Source organism: Tribolium madens, unplaced genomic scaffold (genome assembly GCF_015345945.1).
Source record: "Tribolium madens isolate multiple individuals breed KSU strain unplaced genomic scaffold, Tmad_KSU_1.1 Scaffold_20;HRSCAF=117;Tcas5.2_LG4, whole genome shotgun sequence".
Classification (NCBI taxonomy): domain Eukaryota; kingdom Metazoa; phylum Arthropoda; class Insecta; order Coleoptera; family Tenebrionidae; genus Tribolium; species Tribolium madens.
In genome coordinates this window covers 7,370,739-7,393,646 of record NW_025400985.1, presented here as the reverse complement: position 1 = coordinate 7,393,646, position 22,908 = coordinate 7,370,739, and the positions used below count along the sequence as shown (strand labels likewise).

The window sequence follows — 22,908 nt, the reverse complement described above, 5'->3', positions numbered from 1 at the left end:
TCTGGCGTGGTGTGAATTTTTTTACATAACAAGGAAGGTTAATAATGAATTAATTATAATTTTTGGTCTCTTCTGTCTTAGCGTTTTACTACATATTTATGTTTTTATTTGTTTTATATTTTTTCATTACTAATTTCTGCGCTTCAATTTTAATTTTGTTATATATTAATGTTTTTAGTTTCTTTCTTTTTATTTTTACAAAACTTTTACTAACTTTATTTTCAGCTTTTTAGTTTGATATTTTGTAATTTGTATTTTTATTATTACTTTAAAATTCAACTTTTTATACTATCTGTTACATTGGCTGCTCCGAATATGTCTTTTTGCTTTTTCTACTATATTTCAAATAGGAAGGATACAGAAGGTTTATTAGGTTTGTGTTCATTTTTATTTTAAGTGGTATGTTTCTAATTTTTTTCCCAAAATGTTAACGTGAAGAGATGATTTGATTTTGCTTTTATTCGATCATTTTAAATAAGGTATTCTTTATTTTTCAGTTGAAATTTTAGTAAGTAAAATAACCACTTATTGCAAAGTGGAGTAAATAAACGTAGCTCTCTATTTATATTGTTAATAATACAACGTAATGTGCTTTCAACGGATTTCAAAATCATCCAAGTGTGTTAAAAATGCAATTTTGTGTCTTTTAGGCGGCTTAAATCGGCCACAAAGTTGTCTTGTGCTCGGAATTGGTCTCGCAATTCTCGAATATTTATAAGTTTTTAGTGCCGCAATATCTTTATTAGTTCTCGAAGAGTTTAAGACGCGTCGTAAAATCCAAGTTTTACAAAGCTTAAAATTCCTTAGAACTGTAACAATGTAAACGTTTGAAGCGACTTAAAAGTAATAATTTATAAACGATCCGGCGCGGCGTTTCGTTAATTTGACGTTTGATATCCATCTACCTTTGGCGTCGTGACCCTTTCCTCCTGCTAAATTTTAATGACGATTCGTTGCAACAATTCCGTTCCGCGAGTGCTTTTGAACATTATTTCGATCTAGTCGAGATGCAGGATGTCAAGTTTATTATTATTAAGATTAAAGCACCGGTGCGTGACATGTATCAGATTAAATGTGTACTCCTGAATACAAACGAGCCTGCCTGTCGCCCTATCTACTGACTTATTTTCGAAGGCGCGGATGACAAAAATAAACTCTCGCAGACTGAATACGAAAACGACGTGAATTTTTTTTTAACACGTCAAAACTAGGCTCACATTACACATTTAGACATTTATAATGTAATAGGGAATGATGGGGATTCCGTGTCACAGGGACTGCTCTCCTGCATGAATTACAACTTTAGCTAGTTGATACTAAATATTTCATGTCATTTACATTTGCGAAGGCACCTTCGACAGGTAGATTGCCGGGGCTCAAATTTGCGATGAATATTTCAACAGCTCTACGATCGATTAAAACAAACGCAAAAAGTCAAATTTTCACAGTGGCAGATTTTAAATCCGTGGAGCCCATCGCTGTTTGAAACAAATTTAAATACCTATTTTTAGCTTAGGTACACAATATTTAATTTTAACATTTCTTGTTTTTTATTTTGCAATTATTATTAGATATAATCCATTTCATTGAAATTGGCATAAGTAGGCCATGATTGTGTAAACCGCGCTTTAAATGTGAAAAAGGCTTTATATATTATATATTAAGGAACTAAATTTGTCATTATAAAAAGTGAGGAAGATAGTTAAAATTTTATTTTTAAACCCTCTTTCAGAGGTTTTCAGAGAGAGTTTTTTCCATATTTTTCCTGTTTCATCCCTTTGTAGGTGTAGTTTTAACACCAAAAACATACACTATTTGGTTTGGAAAAAATACAGATAACAAGTGGCTGCTAGAAATTTTAAAAGACGTTTCATTCACACCGGAGATGAAACACAATTTATTTTCGGTGAAAGTTGCAGCTAAAACATGAACAACAAATAGAAATTGATTATGTTTTCAAACATACCTTAGCGTGTACTTTAAATCTGGGGTTCTGAAGAGAACTACTTTTAATTATAATTTGAAAAAGTAGTGGGAATAACGAACAAGCAACGAAAACAGTGAAAAAATGAATACAAATGTCAGACATGTCAGTTCAATAAACCATGTAGGTAAGTAATCAAAGAAAAACAAAAACCCATCAGCTGTTGTATGAGGGACATGTGCAGGGCTACAAACTTAAATACGAAATTCCATACCCACCTATTATGCCAATTTCAATGAAATCTACTATACATCATTTTGCGTTTTTGTTTTTTTAATTTATAATTTGCCTTGGTACCATCAATTTTTTTTTGCATGGAAAAATTAATAGAGACCACCTACTTTTGATTTTTTTCTGAGCAGGAAAATGTCAATAAAACCACTAGAGTGTTGGACAGTGTTTTTTTTCTTGTACGACACTTATTATATATTTCTGTATATATTTTGTTGTTTCTTCTTGTTTTTTTCGTTTAAGCATTTTATTTTTCTTTTTTTTTTCTTAATTTTTTCGAATTACTCGTCTCGTTTCTTTATCAAAAATATTTTTTTTATATACACACCTGTCGTTCCTTAACACTTGTTGTTTTTATGACTGTTAGCGTTTTGGCGCAATGGTAACAATAATTTCTTATCTGAAGACGCGTCGACTGATGAAAAATATCCACATTTGAGTGGTCTTTAGAAATCCATATAAAGTTGTGTCAATTTTTTTAATGTTTTTTGTTTGTTTTTTGTCTTATTTATTGTCCTTCGTGGTTCTTAGCTTTATTTTTTAATTTCTATGATTTTTGCTTCTACTTTTAGGTTTTCTTCTAATGTGTATGTTTTTTATATATATATTTGTTGCTTAATTGTTTGAAAATTTTTAGTTTCACTCGTACTGGTTACGTTTTTTTGTATTGCTAGCTTTGTCTGTTAGTTTTTGGGACATAACCGTTTGCTCCAAAACCGATTTTTGGGATTGTGCAGTTGAACCCCGGCTTTAGGAACCCTTCTCTCGCTAAATAAATAACAGGAACGGTCCGCAGCGTCCACAACCTGATTAGTTCTCGCTGTAGAGGTTGTCCATTGAGCCATCAGGAGCTGTTCAAATCGAGTTATCCCAGCTGCAGCGGAATTCCCCAAGGACCTGTCACCGTTCCTGCCATGTTTATATTAATCGGCTTCTTTTCCCAAAAAACGTGTTTTTTTGCAACTTGAAAGACGTCGCTAGGTGGCGTTTAATACCGATAATTCACGTGCACACCAGACCGACAACTTCTATATACGCTATTATCTCTTTTAGTGGGGCCTTTCTTGGCTCCGACACATAAGCTGGAAATACTACTGTAATAACGTGTAATAAAGGCGCTCCGTGTCGTATCCTCTATCATATAAGGAAGAGTCGGGAGGTTTAAATCATGCTTAGTCGTATACACACTATTAAAAGAGCTGATTTGGTGCACCAGATGAGGACAATTATTGCAAGAGGAGGATAATATCGGGACATCAAGAGGTTATTAGGACGTTAAAGGGATACAGGGGCCTATATGAATATTGGAATTGCTTGTAAAATGTTTTATTATTAACCATTTTTTTAATTTATTATATTGCATATTAGAATTTGCTGGAACGAGTTTAATTGTTATTTTAATCATTCATAATTTTATCGATTACGATTTTATATTTTAATAAATAGTTCTCGCACTGCATTCGTAATTAATTTTTGATATTTTAATTTTAGTATAACTCAACCTGAATTTTCATTTATGTTTTATTTTTGAAAAGTTCTGAAAATCAATTCTAGAGTTGAAAAGCCTTTCTGGAGTAAGGTCAGGAAATAATTAGAGCGAGTATTATCAGTCAGTTTATTTTTGTTGATATTTACCCACTTACTTTTTCCGTGTTGCTTCGTAAAATTAAAACTTTGAGTTGCTGCTTATTAAATATGAAACAGTCTTTTCACGTCGTTAATAAGTCGTTGGAAATTTTTGCTTTAAAAAATATTTTGCTCGGGCTGTGACGCATTTTTGTCGTGGTGAATAGGAGTCGGTGTTTGTTTTTATTACGAGATTTTAGTGAGGTTTCATAGAGACGTAATTAAAATGTTTGGCCGCCCTGCCAATGATTTTACCCGCGAGACGGTCGACGGTGGTTCATTTAGTCGAATTCCTCGCCGAAATCTGCATTTTAATTTAAACTGAAATTCCTTTGGTGTTTCATTAAAATCGCGAGCGGAATCGTGCCCTTTCTTCAATTATTTTATTTAAAGTGTTATTAAGATTAACCCCCAAATACTGGATTTGGCTTGAGAATTTTTACAACTTGCACTTGTTGGAAATATTTCACCGGAGAGACATACTCGTATTTCATAAATCTCGGGACGGGCGAGAAAACTCCAGACGGTCAATAAGAAACAAGAGTAATTTTTCTTTGCGATGCAAATTTGTCCTTTAAAATGGACAGAACTCGAGTACTTGGCTGGGATTTCGCAAAAATTCTTTAATGTCTAAAATTCAGTTTCAATACTTGAGCACTAAAAAATTGATTTTTACTTCCTCTCTGATTTATTTTTCAGTTTTAAATTTGAGTTACGTATACAGGATGCGCCAGAACTCGCGCCCCAGAGAAAAATGCCATATAAGGTAAGATACCAGGAACATGGAAAAAATGTTAAAAAAATTTTATCTATAAAAATTTCGAAGTTATGAGGGTTTAAAGTTTGCACTTTGACTCTATTTATTTCTGTTGGAAAATTAATTTTCCAAGTTTTTTTGCTATAGGCTATTAGAAGGAAGCTGTATCCTAAATTGTAACTCTGTTCAATGTTATTTGTGGCTTTTATTGGCAAAATTTTTGTCCCTTTACTAAATAATTGTAAAAAAAACATATACAAGATTATTAGTATCATTAAATAGATATACAAAAATGTCAAATGCCAAAAAATATATGTTAAAATTTTTTGACAGATAGAATTTTTTAAACATTTTTTTCATGCCTCTGGTATCTTACCTTACTTGAAAATTTTCTTTGGGGCGCGAGTTCTGGCGCAACCTGTATGTATAAGCCTTATGCGTAATTTTGTTTGTGATTTTCAAGTTTAGCCATTCTTTGTTTTCTGTTGTTTATACTTTTTTTATTATTTTTTGTTTTTATCTGTTGTGCGTGGGATTTGTGTTATTGTGTTTTTTGTTTTTTTTTTGGGATTTGTTATTGGATTCTTGTTTTATTCACTTAATACAAATATTAAATTTGTCTCCTTTTATTTTTTTATAATTATTGTAATTTGTGGTTTCTCTTATCTTGTGTATTGTTTTTTGTTGTTATGTCATTTCATTTTTGTTTTCTAGTTTTTGGAGTTTAGAGTAACAGATTTCTTTTTTTTGTAGATATAAATAATATTCCAATAAAAATTAAGTTTTGAAATGCTTTTTATTTCGAATTTGGTTTGGCACTAAAGTTAGATTAAATAATCAAATTATTTCATTACGTCCCTGTCCAATTCCGTCGATTTAGCGCCATTATAAATTCAAATCCGCGTCGAAAATAGATTTCAGAATGTTGTTATGTCTGGCGATTTTAGTGTTGTTCTATGCCAGTAATTGAGAGTGGCGGTATGACAGTAAAACAAATGCGAAAAACCGGTTAACGGGCAGGTGACATCCGGCTGTTTATTTCGCCATCATTAAAGGCCCCTCGCTTTGAATTATCTCAATTTTGACAATTCATAATTGCGCAAATCAAAAAAAGATTGATGACATCTTTCCTGGCGCATCCACCAAAACTCCCGTCCGTCCCGGCACCTCCACCATTTATTTTTGTTCAATAATAAATGCAGTTGCGTTAATTTGATCGCCACACAAAAGCTTTCGCATGCAAATTTATGAGATGTGTTTTAACGAAGCCAAATCTCCTGCCGTTCGAAAACGAATGAAAATAAAAAACACTACTCAAATAATTGCAAACACACGCGCGCTTTAATACGTTCTTTGTTCCATTTTAAACCTCTGACATTTGTGTACAAAGCAAGATTCCAAATGCTTGTTGAAAACCATCACAATGCGCTAAATAACATTTCAGAGCGACCGGTTGAAAAACAGCCTCATTTGTCTTTTACAATGCTGCATATTTCACGGTAAACAGTAGCATTAGTTAAATATTCAAGTTGAATTGGAGAAGGGAGAATTTTTACGGAAATCCGAACAGGTACGAGAGCGGGGAACTCCATTCTAAATGACGAATTTACATAGCAAAGGAAAGTCTTATGCATCGTCTTGACTTTTTCAAGATACAAAACAGGACAAAAAATTATTGGTGTAATTCAAAACAAAAATAAAGAGATCAAAGTATCAGACAGTAAAAGGTAGGAAACTGAAAACAAAAAAATGTCTTTGGACCTAGCGGTAATTATTAGTTTTTTGTTTTTGTTTTCATTTATTTGTTTCTAATTTATTTTTATTTCTATTTTTGGTGTATTTCTATATTTCAACTTTCTCTTGTTTTTATGGTTTTTTACTTTTTTAGTCAACAAAATTTTTGAATTTCAATCAAAAATGCTAAAATTATAACGAAACACGTCCTGAAATATATTTGGAAAAAAATGGGTGCTTTCAATTCCTTTGCTTTTCATGCTGAGTTATTAATGGTTTCGTTTAGTGCCTATATAAATATTTGTCTCGCGAATATTTTTGTAGACCCATTAAATACGAAAAGTGGTAAATGACACTAAACCTATTTTTGTTTGTTGATTTATTAAATATTGTCATAAGTGTGATATTAATTCAGCCATCAAGTCGGCCATAAACGCCTCAAAGTCAGTATATAAGCCCCCGTAAACGTCACGTTAAGTACCATAAGGCCGTTGACATTATTTTGTTTCTATTATATTCCATTTTGTAAAGTGATCCTTTATCTTTGTTTTCGGCGCAAAACTTTTCCGATTATTCCGTAAACCGTTTGAAAATTTCTCCCCGAGTTGCGCTTTAATTGAATTCGTTTCCTTCGCATCGAATTGCGTTATTTACCTTTTTATAAAATTGTTACAGTCGAACCCTCGGGGAATCTGGCTTTAATCGTCCGACAGAATGTGTGTCTAATATGGTAGTTATTTCCGACACCCTCGCCATATGCTCGCTTAAATACCGTGCGAGCCATCCATCCATTTAGTGCACGCTCGCAAAAATCGAATACCGTATCGAAAGCGTCCGAATTGAGCAAGTCTTGCACATTGTTCAAGCATAGTTGAGTAATAACACGTCGGAAAGTTTCATATTCATACGAATCCGGGCCCCGGAATGCGCCAAGATGCATTCCGGTGCGGTCACGGGGCATTTGCTGGATTTAATCCGCGAAACGCAACGGCGCCACTCGCGGAACGAATCCCCGACGTTCTGTGAGTGCAACCGGTGCGTATCAACTGTAAACGTAGCGTGAATGCTAACGAAGTAACGAACACTGATTGGGTTATGGCTTTTGTCTAAATAAGAAAAAATAATGACGTTTCCAGCTCTGTGGCTCATTTAAATCGGATTTTTCCTCGTGTGGCGGCTTTTTGCCGATATGTAAGCGAGCAACGTTCACTGGAAAAAACACAGATTCGGTATGTTGTGACAGTAATCCGTTCAACTCGTGCCGGCGTTTCGAAACAATGATGCTACGGGTTGAGATAAAACGACAAAAGGATCGTGTTTTTCGTTTCCACTGGGCTTTTAATTCTATTTTTAGCTTACGGAGACGTCACTCACATTTTCAAAGTTTGAAATTTGCCATATGTGGGATTCGTTACGTCAAACGAAACGGCTAAATGCAGATCACTCGGGGTTTTTGCGCGAGAGTAAATAAAAGTTGCGCTTTTACAGTATTTATTTTGATAAATGTTGCAACGGAATATACAATTTTGTAAGCGCGGGACGGTTTATAATAAACTCTTTCATCTTTTAAAACAAATTGATTTATGAGCGACCCTAAATAAAAAAATACATACATTATACAGACTTTTGCGTTATTCAAATTTAAAGACGAAATGTGATTTCACAACTAGAATTTCTTCATGTTTTAATTAATTTCAGTTTCTCTTTTTTTCAATCTTTCATGAATTTAACAACCTAGAAACTAAATAAAAAACATTTTCTTTTTAATAAATTTTTAACTTAAACACCATGTACAAAACTCCTTTTTTGTTTTGAATATTTGTGTTCTAAATTTTTATTGTCTTATTTGGAGTTTTTATTTCTCGCACATTTATTTATAGTTTTTACTTCTATTTTACGTGAAAAATACTGTAGTTTTTTTTTATTTAAAATTGTTGGACTTGGTCTCAGTGTAATACTTACGGACACCCGTCGTTTTATTCTTCTCTTCGTTGAGTGTGCGTCATACGGAGTTGAAAAAGCGATTTGTAAGTATCGTTCGTAAACGAGTCAGAAGTTGGGTCTGTGTTGTCAGCCACGTAGTGCGTTTTCGGCAATTAAAACTCTCCTGTTAGTAAACAACATTGTAAAGAGAAAGTACAGCGGGAACCAGTGAACAATCTATTAATTTAGCAGTTTATCACTTTAGTCGCTTTCTTGGTCGCTAATTTAAATACAACCCTCTCGGTGGTTGCTTCGTGCAACTAATTCAGTTCACAGAGAAGCCTTCTACGAGCCTGTAATCCTTGGAAGCCCGCCTTTGTTTCAGAAATTCCTTCGTTATTAAGAGTGTAGTAGTAATTGAGCCAAGATTTGAAAATGAAGCTTCCGCGTGCTGGCCATTGTCTGTAATCTAGATCCAGCAAAGCCGCGCGATGTTTTCCTAACGAACACCACAGATTTTTTCCTCTTCTTCGAAGCTTCTCTTAGCTAAATCAAGTAATGAGGACGCAACGGAATCAAGTCGCGATCTCTTCCATTTCTTAGATCGTTACTTTAACATCCTGTCGTTTAGTGCTCCAATTTGCTGAGTACCCCAACCCCTCTCTTCTCTCTTCTTAAACTTACAACTCAAATCTGCCACTTCTCCCCTTGGTGAATTTCTCATTTTCAAATGTCTTTTAACATTTACTTCAGATGAATGCTTATTTATGGCGCTTTTTCCTTTAACACCAACGACACTTTTTACACCATTGTGCTAATCGCGAAACACGGACCTAAGTGAAAAATTCGATTAAACTTTACTCACTGGCGACAATTTACGCGAGCTTTTTCATTAACCCGACGTCTTAATTGTAATTCAATCACCCTAATCGCTTACGCAACGATATCGCCCAAAGCCTGCATTTTCCTTTACGTACCGGTGCTATAATACTCCATTACACAATTAGGTGCTATGATTATTAAAATGTAATTATCTATTTAATTCTAGCCGTTGAAAAACAATCAGTACACCTTTTTTAATTGTATTTCAGGTAACGTCAATTGTATTTCAGAAAGTATCATTTGTAAATCAAAAGCCTCATTTGTAATTCAGTTTATAGATAAACAATTTTGTATATTGGTATCTAAATAGTTCTGTGCTAATAAAATATATGTAAGTACAATTATCATTTTCTGAAATACAGTTCGCCAATCTGATAATCCTTTACATTCTGAACTACAATTGGGAAAGGTGTAGAAATACATAAACTAAAAGGATGATAGAAAGTAACTACAGGAAGCAATAAAAAAATATTTTCCAATTAGAAACAATAGAACAGGAAATAATAAATATGAAATAACTAGAAGTAAAATATGTGTATTATAAAATTTCATAAACGGAAATGATAAAAATGAAAAGTTTTAACTTAAAGAAGTTTAAAAAGAAAGAAATATACCGAAACTTTTAATTCGAAACCTTGAAACTAAAGCCTATAAAATTAAAAAAAAAGAAACAAATCAGAAACAGATTCAAACAATCAAGAATTAAAAGAAAACAGAAATGTTAAAAGTGAAAAGTTTTAACTGTAGAAGCTTGAAAATGAACCACACATAATAAAAAATAAAAAAATCTGGAAACAAACTAAAGTAAGTTAAAAAGATGGAATAAAGTGATAAAAACAATTATAGTTTTTCATAATAAGGTACGTTATGTATCGGTTTTTTTGGTCGTCTTGTTCGTAATAATGCTTTTAACATTAAAGCACATGTGTATTAAAACAAATCATAGTTTTTGCTTGTGTAAATTTTTGGCGCGGAGCTGTGCACAATAATGAAAACTAATGCCCACTTTGTGACACATTTGCGCTATATTTCGTTGTGCCACTCTGTATAATTAGGGTTGAGAGGTCACGCATTTCATTAAAATTTAGTTTCACCTCAGGATTCATTTACGCCCAATCCTAATTAGGTTTATGACGTGTTCCTTGCAATTATTCGGTACGTAATTATGAGACATTAGACGAAACTAAACTAAACATGTCATTTAGAGCTTTGTCGAAAACGGTAAGAGACAAAAAACCACTCGATTAAATTAATGCGGGTTTAAATTAATTTCAAAATTGTGGCTTAGTGGGGCAATAAAAACTTTATTAAAGGGAGAGGATGTCTTACAGGCAGGATCATAATGTATGCAGATGTGGGAAAGTGGGGGTCCTCGGAGGCCAATTGAATTAAGATTTTGGAATTGACTGAAAAAAAGGGTCAAAATAAAAGAAATTGCAGCTTAGAATTGCCATAAAAAGAAATTGGTAGCAAAAAAATTAAAGAAAAAGAGAAGGAAGAAAGTTTCTATACAGAGACACCAAGCAAACGACAAGGCTATTATAAACGGAAAATAAAAATCTAGAAATGAAGAAAGAGAGGAACTCAAAAAGAGTCGAAAATAAGTAATTTAAAAAACTGTAAACAACTTTTAACAAAATACAATTTATGTTCTACGAAATTTCAGTTTATTCATTAGTAGTTAGTTTTAGTTCATGCATATTTGGCTGAAAAATGTGACTTTCGGCGTGAAATTCGCATTTTCGCCCCTCGCGAGGGTCGCGACCAATCCCGGTCCATTAAAACTAACGAATTTGATGAAAAAGCTCTCACAAAAGTGTGAACAACCCTTCAGTTTTTGCATAACGATTGGCTTCGTTTAGGTCTCTGGAGCAGGTGCAACTGTCTTCATCTGCGATTCGTTATCGATAATGATGCTATCGAAGGCTTCATTTCCGCTTTTTTTCTTCTGCCGAAGAAGCGAAAAAATTGTTGCGCATGGTTTCAGCGTCGCGACGTTTCAAGCATCGGTGGTAGTTGCGCGCCGACAGTCGTCGCGGTGCCATCAACCTCCAAAGCTCTCAACTTACGTAAAGCACGACTCACCAATATAAACAATGTCATTGAAGTGTTAATGAATGTAATTAAATTGTTTCAAGTTAATCGAGTTTATCTTTTGTTTGCGCTTGTTAATAATGTTGTGTTTAATAATAGTTTAAAAGTTTGCGTTGAGGCACCGCGCGTAGATTATGTTCAAACGTTATGGCCGTTATTACTTAATTAATTGAGTTTGCAAGTTGGTATTATGAGAGAATAATCGATGAGATGGCGGCTTCAACAAGTGAGACCAATAACTGGGATGCAAGGTAATTTTTGATATTTTTTTTTAAATAAATTTGACGTGTGAGTAACGGAAAAAAGTCCATTAGGGGTCGTAATAAAATACAATTACTGAGATGTTTTTTACAAGTGTCGGAGATTTTAACGTAACTTTAAATATTTAACATTCTTAAGCACTGAAATGCTGCCACTTTCTTAAAGCACTACTTAAAATTCCTGAGAGATAATGCGCTTTTTGTAAACAATTCTCGAAAGGGTGGCAAAGACACAAAATTTTAATTGTCAATTTAAAAAAATATACAGTGAGCAGCATAATTGTGGAGTAATCTTATAAAAACTGAAAATATGTTGTTTTGGCAAAAATGCTCGAACAGGACATTTTTTTTAAGTATACAATTTTCAACTTGACTTAAAATTCAACATTTTTTAAAAATTGGAAACCCCTAATTTTTTTTAGCCAATTCTCTAGAGCTTTTAATTGTCAAAATAACAATAACGGAATATTATATTACATAAAGTTTTTGAAAAAATCACTATAAAATTGAAATAACATTAACAGAAAACAAAAATAGGTAGGTACTATTTTAAACCAAGTTGAAAATTTTCTTTTTTTTAAGAAAATTTACCAATTTAATATTTAATAAAATATTTTCAGTTTGAATAAATAAGATTATTCCATAATTTTGCTGCTCATCACTGTATAAAAAACATTAGCATTAGCTAAATGAGAAGTTATTTGAATAATGAATTTATTCTACTGACTGCTCATGGGCAATGATGTAACTGAAAAATTTGTTTAAAAATATATTTTAATTTTGTAATGAAAAAAATTATTTATTATCAAATTTTCTACTGTCTGAAGAAATTAAGCAACTTTCCAGCAGAGATTTACTTTCAGGAAAATTTAAAATTGAATTTTTGATTTTTGATTTTTGATAAGGAATTAAACCTTTATTTTTTAAATTTCTGTATTGAGAAATGCAGTAAATTTATGGGGAAGTAATACCTGTAGGCAATTTCTTTTTTTTACTTAATATTCGTTTCATTCTAACAAAACTTGTTATTTTTACTGCGAACTTTGCATTATCGAAACGTTTGAAAAAGTTAATCTTTAAAAAAAAGACATTTTTATTTTATTTTAATTAATTAGTAGTAATTAAAAACAGTTATTAATAAAATTAGGAGAAGAAATGTTGAACTATTTAAACATAAATAAAGATGTAATATTTTTGTTTTTAGGAAAATAAAGATTTTGACAGTTATCGAGTTATTGATACAATTGTCCGTTTCCTTCCATTGGCCAATTCTCTTTGTCCTGTGAACAATCGAAAAAAAATATTTTTATTGGAGTAAATTGAAAGAAGAACAAAGTGAAAATCCCTCTCGAACATCAGAAATCGCATTATTTCCATTCGCGGCACTCTGTTATTTTATTTAACGCTCAATTTATATTTTCTTTGACTTGTAATAAAATTCGTTGCATTGTTTTTCGTTTCTACCCGTCATCAGATTTAATATGCGCGTTTATATCTCCTACCGGTTCTTCCACTCGAGTGCATTAAAATAATAAATACTAAGCCGACTAGCGAAATAAAGCTGCTATATGCGAAGGGTAAGATTATCTCGTCAGCAGACCTACAAACAAACATAGGAACCGCAGGATCAGGATTACAAAGGATAGACTGACACCGCATATAGATATCTACGTGGACGAAATAAAAATCAAAACATGACGAGCATGGAGAAATTTTTACAGAAAAGATGTGAGGGGAGGCTTTGTGTACCTGTACACGTGCTTCTATCGACGTTCTTGCAAAGTTTAGCTTTGGGTCACGTCCTCCATCCGTCTTGAGGCCTTTATCTCGTCTTATCGGCCTGTTACTATCAGGCGGTATAGTTTAACGGTGGCCCGGAGTCATTCCGATGATAAAAAAAGGTAAAAATGGTTCAAAAGAGCAAATAGGGGAAAATTGACATTATTGGATCAGATTAGGGTAATTCCAGATTAACGTTTACAACAAAAATCAGAACAAGATTCCAGGAGAAATCGATGGTTTTAGTACCAGACTTTAATTGATGAAACTAATAAAACAGTCATACTCCAACACAATATTCTCATATTATTTTTTTTACTCAAGTTTTTTTTAGACTTCTAGGTCAAGTTGGTTAAAACCTACGAGTATTACTATTTTTGTAATGGTTTAGAGAAAGAGACACAAAATAAAGAGTTCTTTAAAATAAAGTTAAATATTAAAATGGCAATGTTTACGCAAAAATAATTGGTAAATGGTTTTGAATTCACTACCAGTCACACAGAAAATAGTCCACAGAAAAAGGTAGAAAATTAGTGGTTTCAAAACAAGCCTAAGAGCTTACAAATAATAATTTACAAAAAAAACATGGCCAATGGTTCTGAACCACGAATGAATAGCTTCCATTAGGTTCTTAAATAAAGAAAATGGTTTTTTGAAAAAATTAGTGTACATTAGTACATTTATGCTAATTATTTACAAATGGTTTCAGTCAAGCAGTTAATTCATGATATAAGAAGTATGGGTTTTAAAAAATTGACGGAGAAAAGACGAGAAAAACAGTTTATAAAAGAAAACATATCATGTTTTTGTTTGATAAACATTATTTCTTAACTTGAACGCCGAATTGGTTAAAAAAAAAATTAAATATCTGTTACCACTCTGCAATGTGGATCGCGTTCCCCTGTCCAAAAAAAAGCTACTCCGTGACCACGTAACATTTACAAGTCGCAACTGGAGTCCATAAAGGCGTACTTAAGTCGCCTTAAAATAACACACAAGACGCAATAAATCATATTTAAGTCAGCTGTTGGGTTTTAAGCTTTCATCGTTTAAGTGAAGACGCGCCGATTTAGTGGCCAGATAGCGTCCCTTCATTTGCTCTTCCGGAGGTGAAAATATATCGGCCGAAAAGTGTATAATTAGGGTGAATCGATAAAGAGCATCGTGAACGTCTCTCGTGGGATTCGAGACCACAAAGAACACGCCAAATCCAAAACAAAACGTCAGAGAGAACGGATGGAGAGACTGAAAGAAGTCGCGTTTGATGTTGCTTGATTTAATAATTCTTACGAGAGAAAAGAAAATGCGACGAAATGAGCCAAATTGGTTTCTCAATTAGGGATTTTACGATCATTAGGGGGACTTTAATAAAAACCGCAGACGTTAATTTTAAATTGGACGAGGCAACAAATCATAACTTGCTGAAATTGTTAATTTTAAAAAATAGAATTTGTATTTAACTAAACAATAATCAACTTTATTGTGCTCCATGAATGGAATAATAAATCCGTATTTTCCATTGTAGCTTACTAAAAATAAATAATACACATAATTCAGTGCGTGCTGAATTTTTATTTAAAAAAAATTATGAATTTATTAATGCGAAAAGAAATTTTTTTCTTAGAAATGAAAAAAAATACTCTGATTGTCTATTCGCCGCTATTCTGCAAATAAATTAATTTTTCAACTTTTCATTCTGCAGCTCGGAACATGTTACCATTAAAAGTCCCTGTCTCCTCTGATTAATTCAAACAAACAGTCGTGCAAAAGTTTCTAGTTATTTTTATTTACTTTTTTCATCGAACTCGTGTTGGTGAAATAATGAAAAAAGAGCTCGCCCTGGAATTGGCTCCGGTGTTCTATCTCGATTAAATTTGAATGGCTGTTTATAGGTTTTTCAGATGTTCGTTACAGATGCCATTATCGAGTCGCCGGAAGCCAACTCTGAAGCACTGAGTAATTGTTCTGTCTGATATGACCCACTCCTTAGGGCTGATATACGATACATATGCTTCGAAATTGTCCGTCCGGTACAGTTAGCTCGTTAATGTCTCGAGAGGTTAAATAAATTCGCGACAATAAATCGCAATCAGTCAAAATGATTTTTTCGAACGAATCGCAAACGACTCAATTGTTGCATGCCAGCAGCATTGGAATTAGTGGATGTGAGACTTTATGATCCTATTCGGTGTATTTATGCCCACGTGTTTGCGGTGGTAATGTCCTTATTGCGCTGGATAGTATCTGGACAGAGTGATTAACGATTTCGGAATGTTGTTTTGGAAGGATGTACGGAATTTACAATCAAGGGGCGAACGTATTTTAAAAAAGTGGATTGTTATTTCCCCAACTTTCGAAAAATTTAATCGCATTTTGAGAAACATTCCGGGGTGCTTTAAGATTATACTAGAAAAACATTGGTATAATTTCTAATTTATTCGTCGATTTCGTATAAAGTAAATACGAAGTTTACTTGACTTTTTATAATGGTCAAGATTTTGCTATGCCAAATTGGGATGAGGTTTTTAAGCGTAAAACCTAAAATCGCTTATTACAAATAGTTTTTCAATTGAGCTGAACCCATTTTACGGTAATCCGGGCAACGGGATCGCTTTAAATCGACTATTTTGTATGTAAAATCGTTCTAGAATTTCAAATAAGTCTTTATTTTTATATATAATCGCTAGTTTTTGCCTTATCAATATTTTATTTCAAACAGCAATATGTTGGGATACTAGTTTTGCAAAAAAAGCCACGGATGCCGAGTCTACTGAAAAACTGAAAATTTTTGATGAGACTTTTTTAAACTTTATATTTTTTATCATTAGGAGTACTATAATTTGGAAATTCATCTAATATAATTATAAAGGTTGTCCCAAGGGGAGGTGTAATTTTAATTTTTCAAAAAATTGAAGATTATATTTTTTAATGTCAATGTAAAGTTTACACAATGCCATTAAACATGAAATACAATATCTGCCGAATGTTTGCCTCTACTTTCACCAATTGCACATCGAATATTGTATTTTAACTCTGAAATCGTTTGTGGATCGTTTGCATAAACTTTGCCATTCAAGTAACCCTAAAGAAAAAAGTCAAGCGGTGTTAAATCGCACGTTCTTGGTGGCCAGTTGATGTCACCATTTTGAGAGACAACACGACCAGGAATTGATCTTGCAATAAAGCCTTTGTGTCATGTTGCACCATTTTGTTGAAACCACATGTTTTCCAAGACATTGCTATTCAATTTATCCCATGAAAAGTTTGTTATGAATTGGTGAAATTGGGCTAAATTTGTGTGAAAATGTAGTCTAAAACTTCCGTAAAAAATGTTTTCCTGTCAAAGAGTCTGAGGCGAACATTGAGCAGACATGTCTAATGATAATGTTTAAACTTTATTTTAAAATGAAAATATAATCTTTAATCAAAAACGTTTTTTTGAAAAATCAAAGTTACACCTCCCATTGGGACACCTTTTATAAGGTGCTTCTAGCTGAAATTATTGACTCGATCTTTTTTGGATAACATTTTGAGGTCAGTAACTCCACTTTTAGTGCTTGTAGGAGAAATAAAAATCCGATATTTACGCTCTCGGGTAACCGTACATGCTCTCTCAGTGAGTTCTAATTAGAAAAGGAGTTAGGGAGCCATTCTCATCTCTCGTTGTTCATTAAAGTCCATTTTCTTGCCGAAACATAAGCACAGTGCAATTACTTCAAGAAGTACTGACGCTACTTCCCTTGATATGTTTATAAATAAATCATCCAATTTGAGTAATTAATAGTGAAGGTATAATCTACATCTTGTGGTGTTTGCGTTTCTTGGTTGTTTAGCTTGAAATTCGAAATAACGTCTCTGGTGTGACTTAATAGCCCGTGAACGTAATTGTTTAAAGAAAAGCAGTTTGGCGTTAAAATCGTTTTGTTGTAAAACGTCGTTTCGGACACGACGGAATTCCATCGAGCCATAAAACGTTCTTGCAGGTAAAGTTATTTAAAGTAAATGGAATACGTTTGAATAAATCGCTTGTTAAATGGCCCAATGTTGGAGGTAATATCGTCGAATAAGCATTGTTTCACGTCGCAATATCTCTAAAAGTTGCGCACCTTAAGGTAATCCCCGTAATCGCTCCATGTGTCACCCCTCTGGACGAAATTCATGATCTACGCGCCCACTTTATTAGATTATAAATACACAAAAGTGGAAAGTTCGGAAGTTCGCCAACACTTCGGGCCATTTATAAGTTGCGCCGCGTTATGCCCAACTTAATAATATATCGCGCTATTAATTTCAAGGGAGGAAACGCTCGGCCTTTTTCCGATTAACTCCCGAAAGGCAAACGAATTATCTTGGAGCTAAACAGCAGACAGGTATCTGCCATCTCATCGCGACACTGACATTATCTCACAAAATATAAATTCTACACATCCGGTTCTTCTTAATTAACTGTTAAAACACAAAGAGACACTGTTGGAAATATGGGACACGTGAGCGAGGATTATACACTTTACCGGTTTTTTTCATTATTTTAATCCTTTCATGCTTTATTCAAATTCATGATCCCCCAGTCATAATTTGAAATTCATAAGTGAAATAATGAAAAAATGGGTTTTTAAAAGGCAAATTATCTAATCGTTAAATTTTAATGCGGAGCCATGCAGGGGAAAGACGGCCATAGTTTCTCACAAACAACACTTGTTCGTCGTTGATTCCGAAAAATGTCCTATATGTGCATATTTACGTTGATTATACTTTCTTACACTCGCTGACAGCTAGTGTTAAAACGTCATTAATTACATTTTTACCATTGTAAAACCTGTTATATTAATAATAAATACAGGTGTCCGGAAAGTCGCGCACCTTCGTGACACTGCATCATTGGGCGGTGCCCTAGGCAACAAGAAAAATGTTTAAAAAAATCTAACTATAAAAATTTCGAAGTAATGAGAGTTTAAATTTTGCATTTTGACTCTATTTGTCTCTGTTGGAAAGAGTTTTTTTGCTACAGGCTATTAGAAGACGAAACAAAGAAGCTGTATGCTATATTGTAATTCTATTTATTGTTATTGTAATTATATTAATATTGGCAAAATTTTTGTACCTTTACTAAATAATTATAAAAAAACAAGATCATCAGTATCATTAGTAGACATAAAAAATGTCAAATGTTAAAATTTTTTGACAGATAGAATTTTTTAAACATTTTTTCCTTACCTGAAAATTTTCTCTGGGGCGCGAGTTCTGGCGCACCCTGTATAACACAAAAGTTTGAAAATGTTTTTTGATTTTCTTGACAAATTACAATTTTTACAGTTTTTTCAGAATAAACGAAGATATTCAGAAGCTATTATTTTCTTTCTAACAATGCTGAAACTTGCTAGACTTTACGATAATACTAATTTCCATTCGAAAATAATGAAAGAAAATAATACACTAGTTTTAATAGCTCTTAAAACAGTTATAGCTGTAATTCTAAATTTTTATTCAGATCAAAAAATGTGTCTGCATCAACTTGATGCAATGTGTATTAAACTGAGCGAAAAGAATGATTTGATTTTTGTTTCGTTTTTGGGGGAGTATTGTTTGAGTTCTGGCACATTCCGCCACATCAAAGCTCTGACCATAGCCTCCTTAATGAGCGATAAATAGGCGCTTTCTGCAGCCGCCCTTCTAATTACATGAGGGTCGAGAAATGCAGATGACCCTACTGTTTCATAAGGAATAACGTACCGGAAGGGCGTGCAGTGCAAATACTAAAATCCTTTGTGCAAGATTGCGCATTCACTTACAATTATGAACTAATCTCTTAAGCTCAACACTCGAGCTTTGCCGTTTTAATTGAATCAAATTAAGTTTTTTTCGAGGGTCTTCTCTGCAAAAATTAATTATTTTTGTGTTTGATAGAATTGTGTCGAAATGCAGCTTTAATGCAGGCGGAGGTAAATCTTGATCGGGTGCCCTTTAGCTCCCCACGTCTTGGAAGGGTAAGGTCAGAGTTATGGACCGGTTGGAGCGTGTCAAGGGTCGACGAGACGCCGCCGACGCCTTCTCCAACGGACGAACAATAAAGGAAATGTTATTGTCTTGTACAATTTGTTAGTTCTCTTTGCTACGCCAAACATAACATGGACTTCCTGTCGAGCTTTTTTACACAGGCAGCTCTTTAACGGCTGCGTTTGAACTCTGCCGGAACTATAACTATAACAATTGTTTTTAAAGCGCTTGTTCAATTAATCAACAGACAAGACAAACAATGAGCTACACGGAATTTTTACTCCGAAATTTATTTTTATTTTCAACTGAAATGAAACGGTTAATAAAATTGTATGTACATGCACTTTTCGTCAAAAAAACGCAGCACATTAATAAAAATACATAAAGTTATTATTAAATCCTTGTTGTTTTGTTCTAATCTCTGGTCATATTTAGGTTCAATGTAATGTAATTTGAACAATGTAAACGCTTTTTGTTTATTTTAGTTTTTTTATTGAATTAAATTACAAAATACATTCTGTTTTAAACTGATTTTTTTCTGTAAACATTTGTTTGTTTGGTTTTCAAGAAAAAAAATTTTATGCAGAAAATCAGTTTGCATTTTCTCTTCATTTTTCTTTCTTTTTTTATTTGTATTATCTTTGTCAGAAGAAAAAATCTATAATTACTACATATTTTAAACCGTTTCGATTGATTTCAGTTTACTAAACAGTTGGGTTATTTGAATTAGAGAAAACTATCGAATAATCCAAGACCTTAGTTAAATGAGCAATGAAAACATTCAGAATATTTAATATTGAATATTGTTTTTCTAAATGGAATCGGTAGTAAAGATATCTAGAACAGAATGAGTGACCTAAATTTGTGAGAAAGCCAGAAATCGAAAAGGTCGCATTCCGTTGAGATACCACAAATATTTGAAACCGGGTTCATTCCCACACTTATAAACTCATAACATGGCTCAATTCCCTCTATCGACTTGACTAGATTAGGGTAGATTTGACGTTTCTCTTTAAAGTCGTTTTTAATGCACAATAGGAGCTTATTATTTTGAATATTTTATCCTCGTATATCGCTGCATCAGGAAATCGAGAATTTCACTGTGAAACCCCTCTCGGTTTCCGCTTCCGTATCGTATTGGACGTGGCTGGCATGTCCGTATCGTTCTCAAAGCAATGATAATGCAGCATAAGGAGCATGAATATTTTTCCCCGTGTAATCTCGTCGTTTCTCCGATATCGTGGGTAGGTGCGAAGCATGCATCAAAAGAGGCGACGTAATGGGGTAGCAAGGGGTCGAAGCAGTGCTAGAAACATCGGCGGAACTTTGCATAATGTCGACGGAGACAGCAGAAGGCCTGCCGGCCATAAATCACCACAGCTGCAATGCCACGGCTCGAAATATTATTGAAAGTTTCTTCTTTTTCCTCTAACAATTTAATTACGTTTCGGGGAAGGAAAAAATTGCACTGAAATGAAACTTTCAACAAAATCGAAATCTAAACAGGGGAGAATACGTGAAAGTGCTGAAAAGGATTGCCAAAGTCGAGTTATAAGTTAGTTTTCGGACGGTTTTCACACAAGTGGAGAGATCCGGTGGGAGATTTTTCACGCTGGGGTTGCGAGAGCGAACAGAAAAATTCCAGTTGAAGGACTTAAATGATTAACGATCTTTTTGAAAATTTCCTAAAAAAAAATTGCTAGAGCCAAAATTACGGCATTTTGGTAGCAAAAGATCTGGAAAATATTTGAGGTAATCCACCTGTGGGCGTTTTACATTCGAAATCGTTGTCAACAAGAAGGCCGTTAATCAAGTTTTTCGCATTGGAATTGCGGTTTCATGTGTTCGAAAGAGTGAGTTATAGCATATTTGTAGTCCGAATTTAATAAATGTCGAGTGAACAAGTACATGTAAGCACATAATTTAAAGCGTGCGGAAATCCATAGATAATCCGGCCGCAGTGTCCCTTGCATTGTGCAGTAAATATAATATTCATGTATTTTTTTTCCCAAAAATAAATCCCCGTCTTTATGCAGATTATGCAAGAATTCCATTTGTCAGGAACCGCTGACAGTAAGGATACTTTATGGCGGTCGTAGCATGTAACTTGAGCAAACATGAAAATAAGCAAAAACGGCTCAAGAATAAAAAGCGACACGCTCGTAAATTAACGGTTTTGATTAAGAAACGAGCACGATATAGGTAGCCATTAGGACGCACGTCTCTGTGATTTATTTAGGGCTTGTGCAAAAAGCTCTAACCCTTTTCTTATTAACGCATTGCGTTTTTTGTCGCTATTTGACTCGAGTTTCCGAGTTTTTTAGAAACGGCTTTGTTGTGTTTTCACCCGCGCTTTATTACTTTTCTATGGCACGCGAGCACAATGAAACAACTTTTATAATTAATTTGCCCCTAATTAACTTCATATTTGCTACAATAGCAATTTGGGAATGACGATATTTCGACATAAAGACTACCAAAACCCTACAAAAGACTCTTTCATTCACAATTTCAAATATTTTTGCTTTAATTAGCTCCTTTAAGACATTTACACTAACGAGAGGGGCTTTAATCATTTAAGCCCTTCGACTACAATTTTTGCAAGAACGCCAATACCGAATTCTTAAACATGAAAGTATTTAAAGTACCCTTTTCATTTCCAAAAGAATACTTAAGCAGATGCAACGGAGAAACTTAAAACAAAACTTTACGAAAAAAGAATATAATTCTAAAAACTGGCTTTACTAAAAGCTGCGAAAAATGTCAAGTAGGTGTATAATAAGTTGTAATGATGAAGCCTGTGGAGTAATTTGTGAATTTAAAAATGTTCACTTTGTTGAATTATGCAAAAACACGTTCGTTAAAAATTCTTGTTGATTAAAATTCAACACCGGCAAGTCCTTTTGAAGCTTTATGGCGTTTTAGTTGAAACATATGGAGAGGAGGTAGGTATTTAAACCTTTGTTCTGTGAACTACTAACTAAATTGTCGACAAACGGAATTTGTTAATTAATTAGACCGTTGGTACTTGTATTTATTCACTAAATGTAATGTAGTTATAATGTTTAAATTTTATTAAAACTTTAATGGTTATTATGAAGCGAATCTCGTCCTTTATTTACATGCGACTATTAATTACAATTTTACGATACAATATCAAATATGTATCAGGACGATATTTCGTGATCGTGACAGGCAAATCTCTCGAGAAATAAAAACTCTACTCCTCCCTATTATAAAAGTATCGTAAAACTCGTTGCACGTAACAGAATTTTATTACATAAAGCGGTAACATGGAACCATCATTGGAGAAATTCATCGGTTTTCAGCTTTGATTATTGATAATTGATACAGTTGTTGTATCGGAATAATGCGGTAATAAATTGATGGATTTCCTGCCTGAGTACATCATCATCCCGAAATTTTCACCTCATCTATCACTCTCCCTCCTCAAAAACCTAGAAAAAGTTTAAACACTCGCCGTTAACACATCGAATCTCGCCAACTGCATCCATCTTTCAATTCGTCTGACATTCGCAGTCATATTGAGGCTAAAGTTGCCGACAAGTTCGCTAAGTGCGGCACGCTGAAAATAACTCCGTTATGAATTTAACATGACACAAAATCGATGGTCGCGAATAAAC

At 33.6% G+C, this 22,908-nt stretch overlaps 1 protein-coding gene across 3 annotated transcripts in view; it reads left to right on the top strand.

Annotated features, from left to right (window-relative positions):
* LOC123005490 (kinesin-like protein CG14535) overlaps window positions 1–22,908 on the top strand; it is an 86,752-nt gene that overhangs the window by 31,309 nt on the left and 32,535 nt on the right. The window contains exon 1 of one of the 3 annotated variants that reach the window (XM_044399273.1): window positions 11,248–11,482. The exons of the other annotated variants lie outside the window; for them this stretch is intronic. Coding sequence (XP_044255208.1) covers window positions 11,442–11,482 — 41 coding nt within the window. The 5' untranslated portion in view covers window positions 11,248–11,441. Of the gene's footprint in view, window positions 1–11,247; window positions 11,483–22,908 lie in introns of those variants that run through there. 3 annotated transcript variants of the gene reach the window in all.